Below are 23,592 nucleotides of genomic sequence, written 5' to 3' on the forward strand. Positions count from 1 at the left end.
AACCCCACCGGCCTGGAAAGGAGAGCGGGCACTTCCCAGATTACTGACACTCCAGCCTGCGATGGCTCTCATCCAGGCACCGACGCAGATCCCTTCTCCTGCTTCACCTTCACCGTAATTTTGTCATCTCTTACGAGATGTTGTAAGAGGAATAACAACATCCTAGCTTCTAATAACAAGATCCCTATCTGCTTTGAGCATAACATTTGCCCAATGTTTTTAACGCATCATAACATGGAAATTGCAAGCCTAATTATAGGGGAGCGTCTCAAAACATGAAAAGTTCTTGCAATACAATCTCAGCATCACAGCAAACAAACACATACCACCACCAAATACACACCACCACCAAATATGTTTGCAAAGTTACAGAAGTAGCTGCAGGGCCATCAACACCGTCCTTTAGGACCTCGCTTGAGAAAAGCGTGTTTCTCAGATTATCGAGAACTGTTCCACCGCAGGAGCACTGGCGCTTCCCTAAAGCCATTACTACAGCCCTGAACAAAGATCACCTACGACAAATACTAAAAACTTTGAGAGCTTTACTCAGTTACACCCCTACCATATAATGAGGAACCGTATAGGAAAAGGAATTTTTATAGCTACAATATATTGGGTCCTCCCACTCCATCTTTTTTTTTTTTTTTTTTAAACTGTTTTCTTCTCTTGCTGTGAATAACACACATAACTGAAAAATGAAATGGGATAGTCCCATGTGCTAATATTTTCCTTTTGAAATCCACACATCAGCAAGAATTTTTGAAGCTAATCCAATATACTGCACTCTCTGCTACCACTTGCTTCTCTCTGCAAGTAGAGGCAGGTCCTTAAAAAAAAATCTCGCAGTCTCACAATTGAGTACTTATGACCTTCGATTCAGAATCTGGTCTTATTTATACTCCTATAAATATTCTCTCTGCTTACTTGAGAGCTATGAGTATTATTAAACACACTTTCCTCTGACAATACATTTGTATATTCCAAATACTCAGAAGTTCTAGATGTTACATTAAAGTTTATTATCTAAACGTAAACAGAAGTCTCTATCTGTAAAATATACATTCTGCTCAATTTCTCCCCTTGTAGTTATTTCAAATATTTACACAGGTAAAACTTGCATAGAACAGGAAGGAAAGTGCCAAATATTTTATAATTCCAGTGCAGGAACTGAACTCTTGCCCATACATCACTGTTTTCAGACGGCTGGAGAAAAGGGCAACAGGCAACTGACATCAGAAACTGAGAAACGTGAGCTGAGTTTTAACCTGAAAGTAAAGGCAGCACAATGGGAACACTGCCCCATCACCAATTGTCCATGGGACCTCTGAAGGAGCGCTGCTTCCATTTTAACGACATCAACCGCAGGCCTATCCTTCTTTCCTAACACCAACCTATTTTCTGTTGCAAGGTCAGAAATGTCCGTACTTGTACAACTCTGAAGAGTCCTGCATTATGTGCTTCTTAAATCACACCTTGAAAACCTCAGCACTTTAGAAGTACTTTCGTACATCTGTCAGCCATTCATATTTACTTATTAAATGAAAACGAGACTTATTTTCCTTCTTCTGACAAGACTACTAAGATTTTGTACCTGCAAATCACCTAATGGTCTTTCCATAGGTTTATCAGCTCCTGGGGCGGAGAAGTTGTCAATACGAACTTCAGCCAGAAAAATTAGCAGATATTCATCTACAGCAGGAAAGAGGATGCAGTGATTTTAAAAGATGAAACACAATGGAGGTGACTTCTCATCTAGGAGGCCAGTGCACTAACATGACTGAAGAGGTCAAGAGTGAACCTGAATGACACAGGCTTGATTTACACTTCAGCTGCTGCCTCCACTCTTAGAAGAGCCTGTGGAAATCACAATGTCCAGCACGAGCCCACATTTTTATTTTAGTAAAACAAAACAACACATCCCTCTGCCTTCCAGCCAAGTGAACTGTCCAACCTCCAGTCGAACAGCAGTACCACAGGACCCACTTGTGCCATTCCAGATGCCACCACTGCAGTCTCCGCTGGTTTCTTGAAGGTCTGGCATAACCCACTCCAGGGACAGCGGCCTGACAGCTCAGCAGGGCACTTGCATCCCTGGGGTGGGGTAAAAGCAATGGAAACCTCAGGGCCCTAATATTTGCTAATTCTCTCTCCCTGCACGTCCGCAGAGGACCCAGAGTGCCAGCCCCGCACCGAGCCTCAGGACACTTGGCCGTTCCCACCACGCGCATCCTCCCTCTGCAAAAGCCAGGCAGGCCCTGAAGCTTGTGAAGAGCACAACAGGCACAAAACATGCAGCTCTGGAGCACACCACCTGCACTGAACTGATTTCAAACTGATGAACAACGCAACACATTTTTAGAAGTTGAGGATGAGTATGCGTATACAAAATTCAGTGTCTATTTATGCTTCAGTATGTAAGAATTACTCCCGTACCAACTAAAATGTTTTGACCGCTGTATCATCTAACATCTTCTCATTATATCGTATTTCTAGTCCGCTCACGCTCTCAGTAACTCCACTGCTCAATTCCATGCCCAGCTATTCAGTGTAGCCCCATAACAGATACTGACTGGCAGAAGTTAGCCTCTTCCCTTAATTACCACTGGTTTTACTCCTTTTACTACCACACACAAACATTTATTACTCCTACATGCTTTTTTATGGGACTTACGGAGGAATCAGAATGACACAGATGGCTTCCTGAGCCAAAGCAAAGCCTTTCTTATCCCCTGAGCTACAGCACTTCAAAAAGCAAAAGACAGAAAGGGATATGGTTACACGGGAGCTGGTTAAATGCTGCAGGCTGGCGAGTAACAACCCTCCGTTGTTAGTCTGTGTGAGAAAAGGAAGTCTCTCTCCAAATGAGAGGGAAGCAAATGTTTTAAGTCTCCCCTGAAAAGCAGAACCATAAATAAGGGCCCTCTCCAGAGTCACGAGAGATTCAGCAAAAAGCGTTCTTAAAAAAAAATTCCCCCTTCCCCCTCCCAGTGTTGGCTACGGAAATCTGGGACAAAGGTCCTCATGATTATTCAACAAGTTAGAGATATGCAACCAAACACAAGATTAGTGAATCATAAAAGCAGCAGCACCAAGCCAAGAAATTAAACAAGTTCAACACTGAAAACCTGTAAGTATGTGAAAGGGCACAGCTCTTGCAAAACTCCCTCAGAAGCATTAATATTAAAGGAAAAAGCAAAATACCGTCTCAGCGCGTGACGCCTGGGCAGACGAACCTGACCTCCCACAGCCCCACAACATCTGCCAAACCACACAGACAAAGGCCAGAGCTGCTGGCGAGTCTCAGCAAAACGGTAACAGCGCCTGTTCCGTACAGATTAAAAGACTCCCGGACGATACTCCGATAGCTTGAGACATTTTAATTCACACCAAGCCAAAGCTCAGCAAAGCAGCTCCCCAGAGCACTGGCTGAAATCATGCCTCAAGCCAGGCCAAGCGCTACAGCAAGGCACTCGGAACAAAACCCCTGTGTCCACCCGTGAACGGGGCTGCCCCGAGAAGATGCCAACTGCCCCACCAGTGCCTCAGCCCCTCGCCACAGCGCCTTCCCGCAACGGCCAGGCTCCAGGCACTCAGGGCGGCTCTCCTCTCGAGGAAGACAGCAGTTCTTTAGCAATAGGTGAGGCAATGCCTCGCGCCACTTGTCAGCATCACTCAAGCCCCTGCCGCTGTGCGTGTCCAAGGGAAGCTTCCAACAACTCCAGTGTCACCATTCCCACGCCTCCCCGTGCTGTCACGGCTCCTCTCCCACGCTCCGTTCCTCAACCCAGTCCTCCTCCTGAGGAAGATTTCTCTGCTCAGACCAGCTTACAGTCCTTAAGTACTCACACCCATCACCACCCAAACACCCACCACCTGCCAAACACCCACCACAACCCATTTTGCAAAGCAAGGAATAAAGGCAAATACAGTTCCAGCTCTGTAAAACTTGTCCACAGGCACAAACAGCCGATGGGACGGTGCAAACGGCTCGCAAGCCTTCTGAAATAAAATAAAACCGTGCACGTTTGGAAATTCAAGTACTCCTGAAAATCCATTTCCTTGTATCTTAAGCCACCCATCGCCTGCGGGTCTGCACAGCTTTCACCTGGAACAAGAGGAACAACGGACGAGCGTCAACCCTGCTCGGTCGCCCTGCCCAGACGTGACTCGAGGGGTGCATCGGAGCAGGGAGAACCCGACTCGGAGCAGGGAGAACCCGACTCGGAGCAGGGAGAACTGACCCGCGCCGGCGGGCGAGCAAAGCAGCGGGCACGACCAAAGCAGAGGTGCGTCGAGGGTCCTTCGGGACACAGCATCAAACCGGGGCTCCCCAACCGCCGCGCCTCGCGCAGCTCGGGGTGACTACTACCGCCTTTCATCAGACAAACCTTTGATCCCTCACGGGGCAAGCTGAACCCGTGGTCCCCGTGCTGCCCCTCGCTCCAAGCCCGGGACCGGGACCAGACGGACTCTGTGAAGCGGTGACCGTACCCACCCCGCGCTGGCGAAGGGAACGTGCTCCGCTCGGAGCCAGGCTGGCAGCCCGTTGGCCGGTGGAAGCCAACAGCAGGTCCCAAAGCCAAGCGGGGCGACAGCCGGGCAGGGACCCTCGCCCAGGGGAAAGCGGCGGGAGAAGCCCCGCTGCGAGGAGACCCTCCCTCCACCCGTCCCCCGCCCGTTCCCCGCACCTCGGTGACGATGGTGGAGAGGTAGACGTCGCGGCCGTACTCCCAGCCGTCCCGGCACGGCTCCTGCTCCAGCGAGCCCAGCTCCACGTCGGAGCCCGGCCGCAGGCCCAGCGCCGAGAAGTTGGCGAGGGCGGGCAGGCGGTAGCGGCGGCAGCGGCTCGGCTCGGCCCGGCCGCCCCGCAGCTCCAGCGGGATGCTGGCCTCCCGCCACTCCCCGCTCAGGTTGGCCCCGCCGGGCAGGGCGCACCGGTGCTCGGGGGTCCCGGCGAGGAAGATGATGGAGAGGCCGTTGAAGCCGTTGGGGACGATGCTGGCGCTGAGGAGGAAGAAGACGAGGCGCTGGAAGCGGCCCCACTCGCCCAGGAAGGCGGTCACCTCCTCGTAGTCGCGCATGGCGGGGCCGAGCCGCGGGCCGCCGCTACCTGGCCGGCCCGTCTGGAGCGGGGAGGCAGCGGCCGGCCGAGCGCCGAGCCATGGGCCGGGCCTCGCCGGCGGGGGGAGCGGCCGGGGGTGGGGTTTGCAGGCGGAGGGCCCTCAGGTGGGGCCGGGCGCTGCCGGCGAGCCGCCGTCGCTACCGGTACCGCCACGGGCCGGCCCGGCCGCCTCAGCCGGCGCGGCGGCTCCCGGCATGCCCTTCGCGCGCCCGCGCGGGAGGCGCGGTGGGGGCGCGGCCGCTGGGCTGAGGCGGCCCCGGGAGGCTGAGGCGGCCGCGGGGGGCTGAGGCGGCCGCGGGGGGCTGAGGCGGCCCCGGGAGGCTGAGGCGGCCCCGGGGGGCTGGCGGGAGGGCCCAGGCCCGGCGCCTCGGGCTTACGTTCGCCAGCGGCGGCTGGAGGGGGCCGGCCGGGCGGCATGTCCTTCCCCCCCCCCCCCCCGGGGACTCCGTGTTGGGAGCTGACCGGTAACGCCGGCGTCAGATCTCGTATTTACTGCCCAAACGGTTCAGGAGCAGGGCTTGAGGTGAACCGGATTGCTACACGGAGGGATGAAAAGGGGAATCAAAACGTGAAGTGATAACTGGAGGGCTGGAGCACCTCTCCTCCGAGGACAGGCTGAGGGAGCTGGGGCTGTTCAGCCTGGAGAAGAGAAGGCTCCAGGGTGACCTTAGAGCAGCTGCCAGTGCCTGGAGGGGCTGCAGGAAGGATGGAGAGGGGCTTTGCACAAGGGGGTGCAGTGATAGGACAAGGGGGAACAGCTCTAAACTAAAAGAGGGCAGATTTAGATGAGATACTGGGAAGAAATTCTTCCCCATGAAGGTGCTGAGGCCCTGGCCCAGGTTGCCCAGAGAAGCTGTGGCTGCCCCCTCCCTGGCACGGCTCAAGGCCAGGTTGGATGGAGCTCTGAGCACCCTGGTCTGGTGGAAGGGGTCCCTGCTGATGGCAGGGGGGGTGGAACCAGATGATCTTTGAGGTCCCTTCCAACCCAAACCATTCCCTGATTCTATGCATGAATCAGGCTGTCGCTGCTGCAGGCGTATTTGTAAAGCCCTACATTTATCACAGTTAAACGTTTTGTAATCTTGAAAGTTTAAAATTAACTATACTAGGTTTAGTGAAACAAAGAAACAGGATTTGGAGTAATGTGTTATTGTTTGGTGAGAAGGATGTGCCTGTCCAAAGTGGAGCCAGCGAGTGATGGATCGTAGGAACAGCTAACGAGCCATGACAAGCTGCCGAGATTGACTTTGCCCTCGTGACCTGTGTTTTGGCATTTGTCAGGGGAGATGGCGACCACCGGCTCCTGGACCACCTACCCCGGTTATACCCCAGGCTCAAAGGACGAAGAAACTGAGCATGCATACTAATTTACATGCTGGACGAAGAGACTTTAACCAATCATCTAATAGAATAACCATGTATTAGGAAGATGAACATGGTAATGTTGAGTGTATAAATAACTGTTGATTTGTGAATGAGGGGTGCTGGCTCGGGATAGACACGCCTGTCTGCGCTGGTACACAACAAAATACCTCTGCTCTGTGTGTGTATTGGCGTCCTGCACGCCAGGTAAATGAACCCAAATTTTGGGGACGAGAATCATCATGCAGTGGCCTGCAGCCCCCAGGGCTTAGCTACCCGCTACGAGTGAACCGGCCCGGGGTTCCTCGGTGAGACCGCGGTTTGGGTCGTTGCCATGTGTGGAGCTGAGAGCCTTCGCCAATCGTTCTGCTTTTCCCGCGACGAAAGGCAGGCAGCTTTCTGCAAGTCCAAGTGTCAGACGGTTCCTCACCTTGCTTCCGTCTGCAGCAGCGCCTTCCCACAACTGCCATCGTCCCCCCTTCAGCCGCTGTGAAAAGGTTTTGCTGACCATGACGCTGTTTTCTGAGGGAACATGTACTGTGTGTTCGACAACCAATAAATGTAATAAGTCATATTCTATTATTAGGCCAAAAATCCCGGTTCCTTAGCTAGTGGCACTGTCAGGAAGATCGTGTCTCCCACAGAGCTCAGTTAAGCTGTGTAACTGTCACTGCAGAATTTGGCTTTGCTCTCCATAAGGCTTTTTCTGGCTGATATTTTCTCCAGCTCAAATTGACAGAAGCCAAATGGATACCTTTTACAGCATTTTTGAGTGTTTGTATTTAAAAAGAGCTTTCGTTCCATGTTGGAATTGCACAACTGTGAAAAATCTCAAAGGTGGGAAAAGGACAAAATTCAACCTGAAAATCATCCCCCAGCCTGGCCAGGGTGTGCGTCGGGGGCTTTGCAGGATTGCAGAGTCAGGATTGAACCACCTGAAAGCCAGAAAAACTGTACTACCGTAACAGTCTGCCTGTGTGGAGGGGCTTATTTGTGGAAGAGCTTATTTTGGGGGTTTGTTTTCACACTTTCTCCGTGCTAAATACATTTCAAATTACTTCTTTAACCTTCTTTCCACAAAGCGCTGAAGTTAGGAGACTTCATTCCTCAATTACAATCCACACAGAAAGTAGGTTATACAATGCCAGCGAGCTTTTTTGTAACTGTGAAGACAGAAGTTGGCAAGTGACAGTTACTGCAGTTTCCTATGCGCTCGAGCAGATCCACAAAGCCAGCTGCGGGTCAAGGGCTGCCCCGAGAGACCCAAGGAAACGCGGCAGAGGGGACGGACGAGGCAATTCAACAGCGCCTGCGGTCAGCGGGAGCGATCCAGCCAGTGCTTCCCTCCTGTCCCCGGGTCGGAGCCTTGCAGGATGCCCTCGGTGGGGCTCTGGTCACGGATGTCAGAGGAGGCCGGGATCGGTCCTTTAGGGGTGTGGGCTGAGATTTTCAAAGACAGACACCCAGCTCCCGTTCATCCAGTCAATACGCGCAGTGAGGAAAAACACCAGCATTACGTTTGCTATCTTTTTTTTTTTCCCCCTCTCCTTCAAGCAGCTTTCATCGAGTACCTGACTGACTGGAGTCATTGCTGTATTATTCCTGCGGCTCATTTCTAGCTGACTCGAATAGCGTTTAGCACAGGCAGGTCCCCGTTTCTCACCAGGGACAGTATCTGCTGGCAAGCCCCAGGTATTTGGACACGGAATTACAGACTGAGAGTCCTACGGGAGTAGACAGCATCTGTTCAGTAAACTCTGCATTTGGGTGCAGCAGCACAGGGGATAACAACTATGGTGCAGTAGCACTGACTGTTGGGTTTTGTTTGTTTTCCTTTGGCAGAAAATGCATTTTGAGAAGGTCTCGTTCTTTCAGCCCCTCTGAGAGCGTGCATCCTTCTTCACAGGGTGTTACCTGAACTTTAGGACTCTCCTTTGAATTCCTCATGCCGGTGGTTTGTTGCCTATTTCTGCAACTGAAAGCAAGTAAAAGACTGAGAAGCTAGAAAACATTTTACAGGGTGTCATCAGACACTTCTCCCTCCTAATTAGCACCACTAAAATAGCCATGTTACATTGCTGATACAAACATTAGAAAAAAACTAAGCCACCTGGAACCAAATCCTCCGTTAAGTAATTCAATGTGAGGGAATAAAAGTGCTCATAAGCAACCAAGTGCTCCTCAGCTGCCTGGGACTGTGCATCCTGCTGATCTTCTCCAAAAGAAGGGAAGAGGCTGGTGGCAGCTGAACAGGCCAATCGCAGACGAATGGGCCACTAACGGGGAATCCTCCGATGCCTTCCTTACTGCAAAGGGAGGAGGCATCAGGCCTCCTGTGCCAGACAAGAGGCTCTGACCTTGGTCTGCTCTGATTATTATTTTGGATGAGAAAGCAGCAGCCGCTGCCAGCAGCCTGAAGCTAGCGCACGAGTGTTTGGGCAGGATGCAAGACCTGCAAGTCACAATAGCGCAGCAATGAAAAGCTCTGTCAGGAAAGGGACAAGCCAGGAGTTAAAGTATTTAAGGTACAGAAAGTACCAAAGTGAACCTGACCGCTTTATTTTTTAGCTGGGATAGAGCAGTATGCTTTCTAATGTGTGGAATCAACTAGGATTAAAGCGAAGGCCCCTGGGTATTTCAGATAGAGCCAAAGTCTGTGATTTGATCTCTTCTGTGTTCATGAGCTGGATGAACTGCGAGGTCCTAATTTAGCTGTAGCAAATACCAGCAGCTGATGAGTTTCTCCTAAAACCTCCTAAAGTTTAGGAAACTATTCTGATGACTGGAACAAGATTTTTTAAAGGCTGAGCATATGGAAACCTGGGAGAAAAGAAAAAAAAAAACCTACAGTAAAAACTTATCCTGTCTACATCTGTTACTGTTACCTGTGCTGCAGCGGAGACTGAAGACCCTAAGGAGCATCACAGCCCTGCTGTCCCTTTTACTGTGCATTTGCACTGCACAAGTATGAAATAAAGACACTATATTTTCAGCATTTTTTTGTACAGTGTGTTACAGTCACACTGGAAAGTAGAGGCGAGACCACACAGGTGAGCTACAGCTAGTAGTCTCCCCTGGCCTTTCCTGGCACGGTGAGCCAGCGTTAGCCCTTAGCAGCACACCAGCCATGCTCCGCCGCAGTCAGCAGTCGTGCTCAGTTTGTATCCAAGGTCTCAGCAGGCAGGAAAGCTCCTTGGGTGCAGGGGAGAGCTGAGACAGGTCCAGTGATGGGAGAAGGAAATAAATCAATTGTGAGCAAAATAAACAGGAGATTGAGCAGCCGATATTCACAGATACTTCCACCCTAAATCCCCGAATCTCTGTCACCTTTTCCTGTCTGCTACACCAGGATCATTTCCATGTACTTAAAAAAACCCAACAATTATCAATTACTATTTGTGTGGCACTCAGATTGTGATGGTAATGAGTGCCAAAAAAAAAAAGCCTATGAGGAAATCAATAATTCTGCTTACAGACCAAGGCATGAACAGTAAGAACAAGCAAAATGAATGCTGAGGTGCCTGGCTTAGTAATTAAAAAAAAAATTAAAAAAAATCACTTCATGAAGGTCACAATGAAACACGCTCTCCTGCTGCTTAATCTGGGTGTTTTCCATGTATTGCTTTAGAGAGCATGGAGTCAGGGGATGTTTGGATGCCCGCCTGGCTCATCTGCTCCTGACATACCCATCTCGGTATGTGCCTGAAGAGTGCAACGCAACGAATTTCCTACTGCTAGATTTCCTTACTAGCTAAATCACTTCTTGTCACAGTCTCCTGGGAAAATAACTGGCGTCCCAGGGGTAACACCCACTGCCAAGATGTGACCGATTATCATCCCAGCCACTCTGCTCGCACGGTTTATAAACACCGTCGTTGTCTCGGACCCGCTCGGACGCACTCTGGTGCTGTATGAACAGTCCCTCGCTTCAGTAAAGGAAAAAGGTGCCTGGTTCTTTTGTAGAAGCCAAGGAGCTCCGCTTCATTTCTGGAGCATGAGCCAGTGAACTCAGACTCCAAATGAGAGAAGGGACTTAAAAGACAACAAATGAAGGGACTTAAAGCTGAGCCTGAGCTGCAGAAGCTCCGATAACTTCTCTGGGCAGTTGTGTGGCGCAAGGCAAGAAACGCAAGATGCCTCACCCAGCTAAATAAAGTAAGGAGCAATGATGCTGCCCAGCCTGGAAGCTGTGGAAGTCGCTCCGACTGCCTGGTTTCACACAAGGGTAGGGTGTAGCTCCGCATCGTAGACATAAAGCATCGAAAACGCAGCTGTGATGCCAAATTTTCCAAGAATCACCAGGCCAACAGATAGGACATTGAAATCTGGAGGAGAAAAAATACAATCAAGGTGAATAAACAACACCCTGTGCTTATTGCTTGTGTTTCTTCTACATCCCAAAGATCATAGTGCTGTTTTTTTCCTAGCAGTTGTGGATTTGTTTGTTTGTTTTTTTTTTTAATTATGCAATGTGTTAGTCTCATCAGATGACTTGGCTCCAAACTTCCCACTGAGTATCATGTAGATGCTCAGGTTATTTTGTACTTCTCAGATTTTGGTCCTCTCCCAGTAAAACAGCATTCTTGAAATGGAGCAAAATTCCGGGGTTATACCACAACAGAGCAGAAGCTTGAATCCACCCCTTTTCCGCAAAAACCTGCGGAGATTTACACGCAGTGAAATCCGGAAGACCTGCAGGCTTTTTTAGCCTCTGTGCACAACCAGAAAAATCACAGTATGCCTCTGGCTCTCATTTTGCAAGCTGATTCCTCTGGACTATAAAAAGCTCAGTAATTTGACACAATAAATGAGAGCTGCACATGACTCAGCATATGCATATAAAAAAAACCCCAAAACATGGCTGCAAGTGACCAGCATAACCTTGACCTCAAGTTCTAAATTTGATCACGGTTTCCAGTAATTCTACAGAACTAGTAGATAGTACTATACAATATTGCTAACATTCTATATACGCAAGTCATGTATTGAATCCTGTACCTGCAGGCTCCAGCTGAATGAAGAGGACAACACCTTCCCCTAAAAACAAGGTGCCAGATACGGAGTGGCGCCGAGGGAGGGAGCGGAGGAGAAGCCAGGCAATCACATATGCTGGAACTGCAATAACAGCCGAGAGGAAGCAGTAGATGTAGGGATTTCCATGCCAGTTTGGAGTGCTGAGGGACAGGCCAAAGTAACCAACTGACGTGAAAAACCTGAGAAAAGCAAGAAAACCAAATTATTCCAGAAACACCTGTCTCTGAACACCTCCACCGTTGCCTCAGATGTTGTTACAAAAATAGGATGTTGCAACGCATTGCCACAGGCATCGTGACTTACAGAAAACTCAGTGGCAACCCCATCTTTCTAATTCTGTCATCCCTTCCAGTGATCTTATCTGCAGCGGCTTGAAGAGACCTCTGATTTCTCTGTCCTTCCTGCATACACTGCACCAAGTAAAAGGCTTTGTGGAAGTCCTTCACCAAGGCTTTTCACTGCAATGGACTCATTAACGGCACAATGAAATAACTCCTGAAAGCTTCCCATGCCTACTACGTTCCTACTTGTAGCCAACTCCAGTGACCGGATCTCCCACCCTCAGCAGTTCCAACACACCTTATTTAATCTTCACAAGAGAGCTGGATGTTCGGGTCTCAAATCTCAAAAGTGCCTTACTATGGCATGCAAAGTGTGCTAGCCAGTTCCTCTCTCCTTGGGGAAATAAGCACAGAAAAGGGTCCCGGGTTGTCTATGTGGTAATGTTGGGTCCTCCGTCCTTGTGGCTGCCCAGCAGGTACCAGGATCTCACTGAGATGGGCGCTGTACAGAAATGGAACAAAAATGCTGGCCATGGGTCTGGTTCCTGTTACGTTAGTGAGTTGCTGCCTCGGCCTCAAGAAGGACATTTCTCTTCAAACAGAGATTATAGAGATGGAAACTTCTAAAAAAAAAAAAAAAGGCAACAGAATTTAATAGACAGAAGTTGTTACATATCCTTTCCTGACTGTTTTACATCTGAGTCAAGGCTACTGTCTCCATATTCTTGTGTATTGATGCAGTGTGGGTGCAAGGACCTTGAGGGCCGTGTACCAGCCAAGGACCATGAGTAGGTGGCCTCTGAGGCCGAGACTTATTACCTAAACCTATGACATGTGCCCTCAAAGCAGAAATTGTTTCATTGCCTGGGTACTTTAAGAACGCACATTTCCTTACCACAAAAGTAATGACATAATAGTAATAGGTGCAATGTTTTGGTTTCGAAATAGGTCCAGAAGGAAAGCCGCCTGCTGGCGCTGAGGCTTCGAATCCTGCGTCTGAAGGAAAAAGGAAAGCAAAACCAAAAAAATTCCCACACACTTAAGAGCAAAACAACCTCTGCACACCCACGAGTTTGGGCAGTTATGAAGTTACGACTCTTATCGGGGGACAACTACCAGCCCAAGGGCCACTGCTGCACCAGGGAGGCCAGTCCTTCAGCGGAGCTGGGCTCGGCACCCAGCTGTAATCATGGTAGTTTCCAGTTTTTTGCTAGAAAAAGGGTAGCACTGAGACCACTGCACCACGCTGACTAATTATAAAGGAGTATCAGCTGACAAGAAAGACTCATTAATGGTTCCTAAAGGATCTAACACAGTACTTCCAGGAGTAACCATGTTACCAAAGGTATTTTCTGTGCACTGTCAACTCAACTCTCTTCTGTTCAACCTTCGCAAACTATGTGAAACAAATGCAGAAAATCCCCCAGGTTTGCTGCCTGCCTGCCGGGGAGCTGGATGGATGCCAGAGCTCAGCATGGTGTCCAGGGCACATTGCGAGAGCATCCACCTCCCCAGGTCAGAGACGGAGGGTCCAGTTTGAGGCTTGAAGCAGGAATCTTCTGGGTGGCATGAGGGTGCCCTTCATCCTGCACGGAGAGCCCTCGCCGGGGCAAAGCCAGCCCTCATGGCCTGGCTTCCCCCCAAGCCCAAAGAGCGAACCACCCTGGCCCTGCCTATGGGGCTACCCAGGAGATTTCCTTCCCTAGGAAGAGGATGGTTTCCGAGGAATGTATTTCTAGGCAACGTTTGAAAAATACTTCCAATGGAGGACTTGACGTGCAAACATCATCCTCCAGCTTTTGAGGACAGACGCTTTGGCACACGAGATTCCCAGGAAGCAAAGGACAGCTGAGCTGCCACTTGGTCTCAAAAATACACAGGAGTGATGAAAAGCAAACTCACGTGCTAGAGCCTGAAAAAGTCATGTCCGGTACGAGAGACAACTTAATTGGTGCTGTGAAGTACGGAAAGTGCTTTTCCATGGTTTCTGTAGGATGAGCTTCCCATAGCTGGAACATGTGCTTGAATTTACCCTAGAACATACACTTGGAAAAAGAGACCTTCAGCAGCCCTGCCAAAATGTAAGCATGGCGTCCAAGAGGTGGATCCTGCCGACACAAGGTGTAGCACGCAGCAGGTACCGCAGAGGAGCACGGGGTGCTTTGCTTTCTGCTCTGCCAGCAGACATCAGGAGGCACAAACCGCCGGTGCTGGTATACTGCAGGGAAGGAAGATCCGACACGCAGACACGCGGTTATTGCTGAGGCAAGGGTGGAAGCTTTGCTGGTTTCTTTGCACGTGAAAAATGTCTGTGGCTCTTCGGTGGGAGCTCCAGCGAAGGCAAAGCCACTAGAGGGGGAGAGGAGCTCAGGAACCAGCTGGTCCATGGCTCCTCGCCTTGCTGCGCAGCCAGGCTTTCTCTTTTTAACCAATAAATATGAAATACGAGGGAAGAAAAGGCCTGCTGTAGAACTTGGTGTTCTTCACTGCCTTCACTACAGTCACGCTTTTCAAATGCCCTTTGAACACTCGGGTGATTTGACTTGCTTTGTGCAACCTGAGGAGTCCCTCAGGGCTCCGTGCTGCCCCGGCACACGTGGGTGCTAGTTTAGGGTCCCCTGCGCAGCCGCCCATGAAGGGCTGCTGTTAAACTGCAAACCCTAACGCTGCGCCAAGCCGAAATGGGGGCAAATGCATCTTCCTTGGGTCTTCTCAGTGCCCGAAGGATGAAGCTATCTGGGTCACCCTTGCTCTGAAAACCACAACCAACCACTGCTGAGGAAGCGAATTTCACTGTGAAAACCAACCAAACAAAAACTCCTCTGGCCTCTCACTCTGAACTCGCTCAGCCAGCACTTACCTCACATCAACAGTCACGGCCAGCCTCTACGAGCTGCCGGTGCAAACCATTTCTCTGCTGGCATTTCCCAGCAAGTCAGCTGGCCAAAGGGGGAAACTGCTGGCAAGTACCAGGATGTATGAAATGTGCCTCCGTGGTGTCGAAAATCACAGATGGGGCTGGAACGACATTTATTTTTGCAGCCTTTCAGATAATAACTTCTGCCTCCTTTTATCTTCTCTGGGAGATCAGCCACCGAGGGGATTCAGCAATGATCCTGCAATAAGTTTCAGAATAAATGACTCAACATTTTCACAAAAGTAGAAGGTTATTAAAAACACGTGTATTTTTTTTATGAGTTACGCTCTCATCCCACAGATTGCTTGCAGCAGGAGACAGGCAGCACAGAAGCATGCGGGCAACGTAATTCATGGATTTGTCCCACTGGGATCGGTGGGAGAATGCAAATTTACAGGACGTGTTTATTCTCATGCTGAAGTAGATGCATGCCTGGGCACTTGTCCTGACTGGTTGTTTTTGAAGGAATAATTGATGTCCACCAGAAAAACCACAGATGTCACCAGATAGACGGCAGAGATGGGGGTAGCTTAACCAGTGTTGAGCAAAAATATTCTTAGGAAACTGCACACAATGTGGAAATGCTTTAAATATGCACAGGGTATAATTAAAGGCGCTCTGGCACAGGAATTGTTGGGAACAAAATTCACGTTTATTTTTTGAAACAGCAGGCTGGAATGTTGGACCAGCACATCACGGGCTGTAGGACACAACCAGGGAAGACGATGCTACAATTCTCTGCAGAAAAGAGGGTGGCAGAAGGGACAACACAAGGGATAAAGTGTCAGCAAACTGCAGCCGTGCAATTAAATGAACCTCACGTTGCTTCAGGAGACCCAGTCCTACCTCTCAGCGGCGGGGACACTTGGCCAGTGGGGTGCTCCGGACCCCCCACCAGCTTTGCTTTTGCCGAGCACCGAGGCAGCATCCCAACCCACCTCCATCTGTGCCCCACGTTCCCGGGGAGCTGCGGAGCTGAATTCCTGCCTGATCAGATCCCACATCCCCATTAGAGGGACTCTGCCACGCAAACCCCACGCGCTTCCAAGAGGATTTTCAGCCAGCCCAGTGCTCCTGACCCGGCGCCGTACCTCGCAGCCGCTCCGGCTCCATCAGCTCCGCACCAGGGCTAACTACCAGGACAGAGGGAGCAGTGGCAATGGTGATGGTGGTGGCAATGGCAAGGGACCTCTTCGCTGACAGCCTGACCTACTTAATCCTCCCTCCGCCACTCGCAGCGGTGACACACGGCTCCCTGGGGACACGATGCCGTATCCCCTCCATAGCACTGACTTCATATCATGTTCTGCTCTATTTTTTCCCTGTTAAAACCCCATGTGGTAGGAAAGAACAGCGTTAACTATTAGTATATGGTTTTAATTTAGGCTAGCTAACGTTACGATCTACAAGCATAACTTTGACATCATTGGTTCAAAAGCTGACATAAATGTACATGTGCACACTTAAAGACAGCTCTTGCAAATCCCAGCGGCCCCCCAAGGCCTGCGCCCGTCAGCCCCGTAACTGACCCGTGCATTCGCCTTTCCTGATACCCCTGTGCTAGCAGGAGACTCAGCAGGGTCCCCTTCCCTTCCCCATGGGGGTCCCCCCTTCCCCACGGGGTCCGCAGACAGCGACTGCAGCCGTGCAGCCTCCTGTGGCCACTGGCTCTTTCTCCCCAGTCTCACCATAGAAAATAAAACAAACCTTGGCCTCTAAAATTAGGCACTAGATCGCTAGCCTCAGCACCGAGACCGGTGACTTTATGGCCAACGGGGCTCTGACGCCCACCTGGCTCCAACACCCCGGCCCCCCATGCCCTCGCTGTGCCTGGAAACGCTGGTTTGCTCCACGGCTTTGCAGCCAGGTACGCACCGACCCCTCTGCCAAGGGGTGGAGAGGCAGGGAGGAACCCGAACGCCTTCTCTGTCTCAGACCTGCTTCTTCTGATAACAGACCCTGAATGCTGCCTTGAACTTCTCCAAAGAGGAGGGAAATGGAGGTTTATTTAGAGGTTTCATCCCCTCATCTTTTTCTCTAAACCTACAGAAAGCATAGGCTCAAAGTGTCCAAGAGCACAAAAGTCATACTGGCCTGAAACAGGAATTGTACCATCAAGGCTTTACCGCTGTCTAATTAAATGATGCAGTTTCAGAGGAAAAAAAAACAGAACAGTACATTAAGTGCTTGCTTAATGTAATGCAGACATATTCATACCCAGTATGAAGGCCACCACGTAGTTAGAGATCTGTCCCATCCCCACTATGAGGAAGAGCACTGTGAACATCTCCCAGCTGGTGGAGAAGATCTGCAGGAAGCTGAAGCCAGTCTGCACAGCCATCGTCGAAAAGAGGACACTCTTCCTGCCAAACATTTTGCGAAAGAGAAAGGAGATGATTATTGAAACAGTGTTTATGTACAGAGCAGGGCTCTATAAGAGCACAAATATCCAACCTTGAGAGATGCAACTTAGAACAACCTGAAGTGTCATTCATTTTAAAGAATTTTGTTTATCATTTTCATAGGCATCAAGAAAAAAAAAAGAAGTAAGATTTCTGAGACCCAGGAAACAAATCAAGAAGAAAAATCAAGAGCAGGAACTTCAGGGAGCCACTAGACAGGGACTAAAGAAACTAGACAACAGTACCTAAGCGAGAGACACCTGAAGATTGCAAGCCACGCAGCCAGAGGTTAGGAAACGATGGCATTTAGGCTACTGGTATCTACACATTGCAACACCACTACACTTCGAATCTGTTCAATAGCTTTATGAGCTGGTTTCGGTCTCTCTGAGTTGCCATACATATTGCATTCTCTCACGCGCTTCTCTACAGTAGAAGTTCACAGCATTTTCTCATGGGAAGGTAAGAGCCAGCTGACGTAGCCCTCTGCATGGACGCTGGACGGGCCGCATCGCCAGATGCCGCAGCAGCCCTTGCCTTAGGAAAGGTTTCTGCAGCAGCTCAGGGGAAATCGCTCGGGTGCAGGCTCAGAACATACCCCTCTACTGAGAAACCGTTTCCAAACAAATTCAGTGAACAGCTAATGATGGAAGGTGACCGGGCTGCCGGGGCGTGCACGCTCTCTCAGATGCTCCCCGTGGGCACACGGCACCAGTGGGATTTAGTGATTATCTCGTCTCCCTTGCAAACCGTAACACCAACTGACTTCTGCACTGGGGGCAGGAGTCAGGAGATTAAATTCAGAATACATGGAATTTAATGCTGGAGGCTTTGGGATTAAGACTCCCACCGAGTTTTGCAACCCCTCTGCTAAACATGCAGAGGAGCACTGCTGCTCTTGGCTTCCTCATGGACAGGCAGCAGCCAGAGCAGTGCTGGAGACCCCGCTGTAATGGTACGGCGAGAAAGGCGAAGGGATGGATGCAGAGGGAAGCAGAGACTTGCAGAAGGAACGTATGTCCTGCATTCGACACTTGTAAGGCCAAAACTTAAATACTGCTGAGATAATTGTCAAGTGCCTGTAATGTTTTCTTTATACTTTGCACCTGCTTAGATGGTGTGACATGACTGCTATCCATGTACAATTTATCTTTTCTTCTGCCAGTTCGATATGCTTTATTTCTAACAAACCACCTCTTCCATGCAGAGCTTCCACCCAAAGGACAAGTTTCTATCCTGCAGCTCCGAGAACGGACTGTTAGTTATTGTGTGACAAAAAACAAGATCTTTTGAAACACTAAAAAGGCTGGATAAAGAAACAAACCTGGCTGTGAAGTGAAAACCAGCACAGCAATCTGCAAAGGAGCTGCAGGGGCTCCTTGCAGAGATCAGCTCTTGGTCTCCTGAAGCGCCCAAGAAGCAGCAGTCCCACACCTGGGGCAGGTCAAGGTTGGGATTTCTGAAGAAGCCAAGCCAGTTACCTAATTTTGATCAAAACTCAGAGAACTGGACATTTAACTCCCTTACGCCTCTTAAGAAGGAACGCAGCAGCCGTGGCACTGGGTCTGCCATGCTCTGCCCATGGGCAGAAGGGGAGCAGCGGCGTTACCCGTCCAAGAGCTGCCCTGAGACGAAGGAGCAGATGAGGACGCCCATGAAGAAGAGGGAGGTGGTCAGTGGGGCTTTCCAGTTGTCCTCGCACACCAGGTTCCACTGCAAGAGAAGAGCCTGCGCTCAGCCGCAGCCGCAACGCCGCGTCGAGCCTCGTCCAGGCGCAGGGGTTATTGGCTGGAGACGCACAACTTTCCGTGTAATTTAATTTAGTTTCCCCACACCCATGTTTCCACCCGTCGCTGGCACCAGCACTATGTCCACAGCGAGGGTCACTGCCAAGACGCCCTGCTTAAAGCATAAAAAAAGGGAAAGCAGTCACCTCCCCAGGCAAGCTCTATCGGGCCAGAGCCCCCCAAAACACCGGCAGCCATCTGATGGGCCCCCATCACATCTCAAGCAGGTGAGCGGTGATGCCAAACCCGATGCTGCCAGGGTGTGCAGCCTGGCCCCGTGTCCAGCACGAGCTCCCCACCACGTGCCCGTCAGACCCCTCCAGCACCCGGGACCCCATGGCCCGAGATGCTCCCCGCCAGAAAAGCAGAGTGATGGGGAGGGGTGAAGGCCTGCCCCGTCCCCGGCTAGGGACAGTTTCCAGTTTACCTGACCTCTGCCAGCACAAAACTCTCTGCATTTCTAGAACTTCTGAGGTTCATGTGCAAGACAACGCACAGAATGAAATCTCTTTTCCCGTGCTGACATGTTTCCAAACTCCTTTCCATCCCCACAACCTGCGGGGCTGACTCGCTGCCCATCGCTCAGTCTCGCGACCGGACCCGCCTGGGGCTGGAGGCTTAGGACAGGAGCCAGCATGGAAAATTCCACCTAAAGCCACTTGTAACCCCAGACAAGGTTTAAAAAACCAAAAATGAGTCTCAGTCCACCAAAGTTACAGCCAAGCGTGTTTCTGCCGCGGCTTGCTGCCGCCCCGGTGACTTCAAGGCATGCCTGCCAGGAGCGCTTGGGGGTAGACTTCAGACATGTCAGTCTCAGATTAGATAATTCTACCACAAAGCTGAGCTAATTAGATCACAGATCAAAGTATAGCACAATTTTAATAATTAGCTGTGCTATTAGAGAGCAGGGACGGTGCCTGCACCAGTGCTCACCCTGTGCCCGGGGAACGGAGGGGCCAAGCCCAGGCAAAGGCAGGGGCTGCGGAGCAGAAACCTCCCCGCGGGGCTGCGCAGGCTCCCCAGCTCAGCTGCAGGCAACAAAACCGAGCAGCTCCTGCGTTAGGAAGAGACCCAGATGCCATCTGACAGTGCCATGGGTCCTGCCAAAACCAAAGCAAACAGCCAATGGGTCGGCAGCAGGGCTTCACTGCTGCAGAAGAACAAGCAGGAGTAAACCCCAAAGGAAGGAGGGATTCGATGTGGCTCGGTGCAGGTTGCCCTGGACTGTAATTTAGGAAAGCAATGCAATCAGTGCCTGTTTTCAGGCAGAATGAAGGTACCTGCCAGTGGCGGGGAGCCCGGTGCCTCTGCCCCTCTGCCCTGCTTGCCAAATAACACCAGCTACATGACGAAAAGAAATTAATCGAGTTTAAAAACGCAGCTCTTCCTGAGAAACACACCCGGGCGTTCACCTGCACTGATCTTCGCTGCATTTGAGAAGGTGGATGGGAGCGCGTGGGTCGGTAGGGCTCCGATACGTTCAAGGATGCTAATTGTGAAAAATATATGCAGGGATCTGCTTCACATGTCAAAGAAAACAGAGTGTTTACTCTATGCAGCGGTCAAGGTCAGCAGCTTCTGCTCAGAAGGAGCCCGTAGCAGCTCTGGCCTCGGGAGAGGAGCGTTTCATATTCCGGTTTCCTACCTGTTAACTGCTACTGCTTTACACGTGACGCTCGGCTTTGCCTGGAGCCAGCTATGGGGGTAGCTGGCAAAGCCATTTCAGAGATCCGAGCAACGCTGTCATATTCTGAAATAACACAAGGGGCACTCAGAAACGCGTGGGTGTTTAAAATACGCACAGCGCTTGGCTCCCTGGGGTGCTGCGGCTCCCTGGAGGTGATCAGCAGGGTGCCCGCGTGGAGCGGGACAGCCCAGCCATGCTGGCAGCGGGCGAGGGCAGGCCGGGGAAGCATCTCTCCAGCAGAGATGATGAGAGGGCTACGTGGAAGGTGGAGGCACCGACCGGGGAGCGATCGCTGCAGGGTACCTGGGGAGGAGGAGCAGACGGCAGCGTTTATCCAGGCCAGGCAGCGATCCAGCTGCTCCCCGGGCTGAGGGATGGAGAGCCCACGTCATGCGGTAAATGGGGAAGATTTAGATCTCTCCGGCTTGGAGACAGGCTGGAGGTGGCATGTTGATGCCAGGCCTGGGCCACCACAGAGCTAAAGCTGTCCCCAGTGATAAGAACAGAGCCGAGGCGGGGGCCGACTGGGGCAGATCAGGGGCTCGCAGGCAGCAGCCGTCGCCCTGCCCTGCCTTGGGGCTGTGCAAGAACCACGGGAAAGACATTACCCTCCCCATTCCTTATTTCCTGCTCCCACAAGGCAAGAAGGAGTGGGGAGTGTATTGTCTTAAGAACTAATGCAATCTTAATAATTATTCACTCAACAGTAACAGTTTACAGAGGGATAATTTGCAGTGCTCGTAAATGACTGTGGTTAGACTGCAAATTTAGCGTATCAAAAGTGGTAGACAAGTACGACATACTCAGGTTTAACTGGTTTGCAGATGAATCCTTAATGTATTATAAATTTCATGTGTTCAGCACCATGGGGTCTTCTCTTACATTGTGAATCTACATAAATCAGCAGTTACAGAAATACTGCGAGTTCTAGCCAGCTCTGCCGCAGCCCCGCTAGCCACCGCACGCAGCCCTTTGAGCCCGCAGCGATGCCACTCTCCCGCCAGCCTTTGCTGGGTGCTCGCCTGACTGCAAACCCCACTTATCATCCAACATCAGGGATGCTTCAACCCAGGCACGGAGATGATGAAAAACCACGCAGAATTAGCGGCTGGTGAACAGCTCAGGCAGCCACGGAGCAAATTCACTGTAGAGGAAGGGCCAGTCCTAGTTCTCCCAAACGAGCCCTCTGAAAGCGGCCAGTGCGTTTCACTGCAGCCTTCTAAACACGCTGTCAGCTATTAGATGAAGAGCAGCGTGTGGGAAACCAGGTTGGAGAGATTCCTGTAAAGTGAAATCAGAGGCTGAGGAGCCAGTAGAGAAAAGGAGGAGTACCTCAGGCACAGGGGGAGAAGGAGGGAATCTTTGAACAGTGGAGAAACCACCTCTTGTGCAAATATTTTGTTCTTGGGAAAATATTTTGCTCTCACGCACACAGATTTTCTAACATGGCCTAAGCCAGTCAGGCAGAGGTTGGCTGGGGAAGCGGCACCGACGGGCTGCCGAGATGCTGCAAGCTGCCCAGGGGCTGTGGAGCAGGGCTCCTGCTCGCGTGCGGTCGCATCACCCTCACCCCATGGGACACTGCCCCCCGGCATGGCCATCACCATTGCTCCTGGGCTGCTCTGGGTTCAGGTGGTTGCTGCCTGCAGTGGCTCCGCTCTTTCTCTTCTCCTGGGGCAAGGCCCCTCTCAAGCATCCTCTGCCTTGGTGGGAAACTGTGTCACCTTCCCCGGAGCCACCTCGAGAGCTGGGAATTAAGAAAACACATGATAACGAAGAGTTTTGTAATTCCATATCGTTTGCGTGGCACTCTGATCAGGTGGAGGCTTGCTTAGAGACGGGGCAAAGCAAAATCCGTTTGGTCAGTGTGCTTGCTGAGCCTGCAGTGCCCTCCGAGGGCTCCGTGTCCCCCGAGGGCTCTGTGCCCCGGTGCCGAGCAGGCGTGCGACCCGGCTCGAGCGTGGCACGGCCGTGCTCTCCCCACAGCCCCCGACTCACGCTCCTGCCTGCCTGCCCTGGAGCGGCTGGAGCCGGTGATGGTGTCCACCAGGGCCACGTCCCACCGGACTGATGGCATCTGGGAAAGAATTATCTTTGGCAGCTCTTGAAAAGGGTCTTGACCCATCTCAGCTTCGCTGCTCTCTCAGCAGTGCAACGCATTTACCCGCTCGGGATTGCCCGGTGCAAGGATCCCTTGAAACCGTATGAATTTACAGGACTTGGAGCTTTTAGGGGCCATTGTGGCCATCGCTTCCCAGGTCCTGGCAGCGGTGCGTGAACTTTTCCTCTCCTAAGCAGACCTGGGCGGACAAGCGCTCAGCGTGGTTTTTTTGCAGGCAATCACATTTGTGGGAGGAATCCTGTAGAAGAGATGGAGCCAGGGTCCCTGCCTGTAGTATGCATGTGAGGATTTGGGATAAAACCTCCTAAAATGTACCTAGTCAAGCAGAGTCAGCTTTCCACCACCATCTACCAAGGACCACTGCTCACCATCCACCGCTCACCAAGGACTTCAGTGATCTTACCTGGTGCAGTGTCGCTCCGGTCAGGTCAGACACACGGCTCCGGGCCTGCCAGGGCACCAGCGCACGCTTCCACCGCAGCCCGACAGCAGGAACGGACGCATTGAGGGGTCCGTGGGGCAGCACCACCCCGTCCTGCACCCCCAGCTTCAAGACAGGGCACAGTGATGTGGGTCGGGGCTGGCAGGGCTGCATCCGAGCGAGGAGAGGCATCATGCCAGAGAAGGGACAGGATGTCTGGCAGCACGCAAGAGCCCAGGGGACGGGCTCAAACCCACCACTGCGGCTCAAACCCACCTCTCCCAGAGCAGAGATTTCTCGGAAGCGCAGCCCTCTGGCTGGATTTGGATGTTTTCCACCCAGGAATCACCCCACAACGCTGGGAGCCCTCACGGCGCAGGTTCCGCTCCCCATCCTGCCTGAAACCGCTGGGTGTTTTGGTTTCCATCACTAGATGGTGCAGGAGACGGGCATCTGA

The 23,592-nt window shown here is 51.4% G+C and overlaps 1 protein-coding gene and 1 pseudogene across 1 annotated transcript in view; both read right to left on the reverse strand.

Moving 5' to 3' along the window:
- Nucleotides 1-5,269, reverse strand: part of LOC104327512 (organic cation/carnitine transporter 2) — a 30,230-nt gene extending 24,961 nt beyond the window's left edge. Inside the window, exon 1 of the mRNA XM_075441517.1 lies at nucleotides 4,689-5,269. Coding sequence (XP_075297632.1) covers nucleotides 4,689-5,081 — 393 coding nt within the window. The 5' untranslated portion in view covers nucleotides 5,082-5,269. The remainder of the gene's footprint in view (nucleotides 1-4,688) is intronic.
- A 2,980-nt stretch (nucleotides 5,270-8,249) lies between these two features.
- On the reverse strand, nucleotides 8,250-22,717 carry LOC104327511 (solute carrier family 22 member 4-like; annotated as a pseudogene).
- Nucleotides 22,718-23,592: the final 875 nt, after the last annotated feature.

This window comes from Opisthocomus hoazin, chromosome 22, assembly GCF_030867145.1.
Source record: "Opisthocomus hoazin isolate bOpiHoa1 chromosome 22, bOpiHoa1.hap1, whole genome shotgun sequence".
In the NCBI taxonomy this organism is placed as follows: domain Eukaryota; kingdom Metazoa; phylum Chordata; class Aves; order Opisthocomiformes; family Opisthocomidae; genus Opisthocomus; species Opisthocomus hoazin.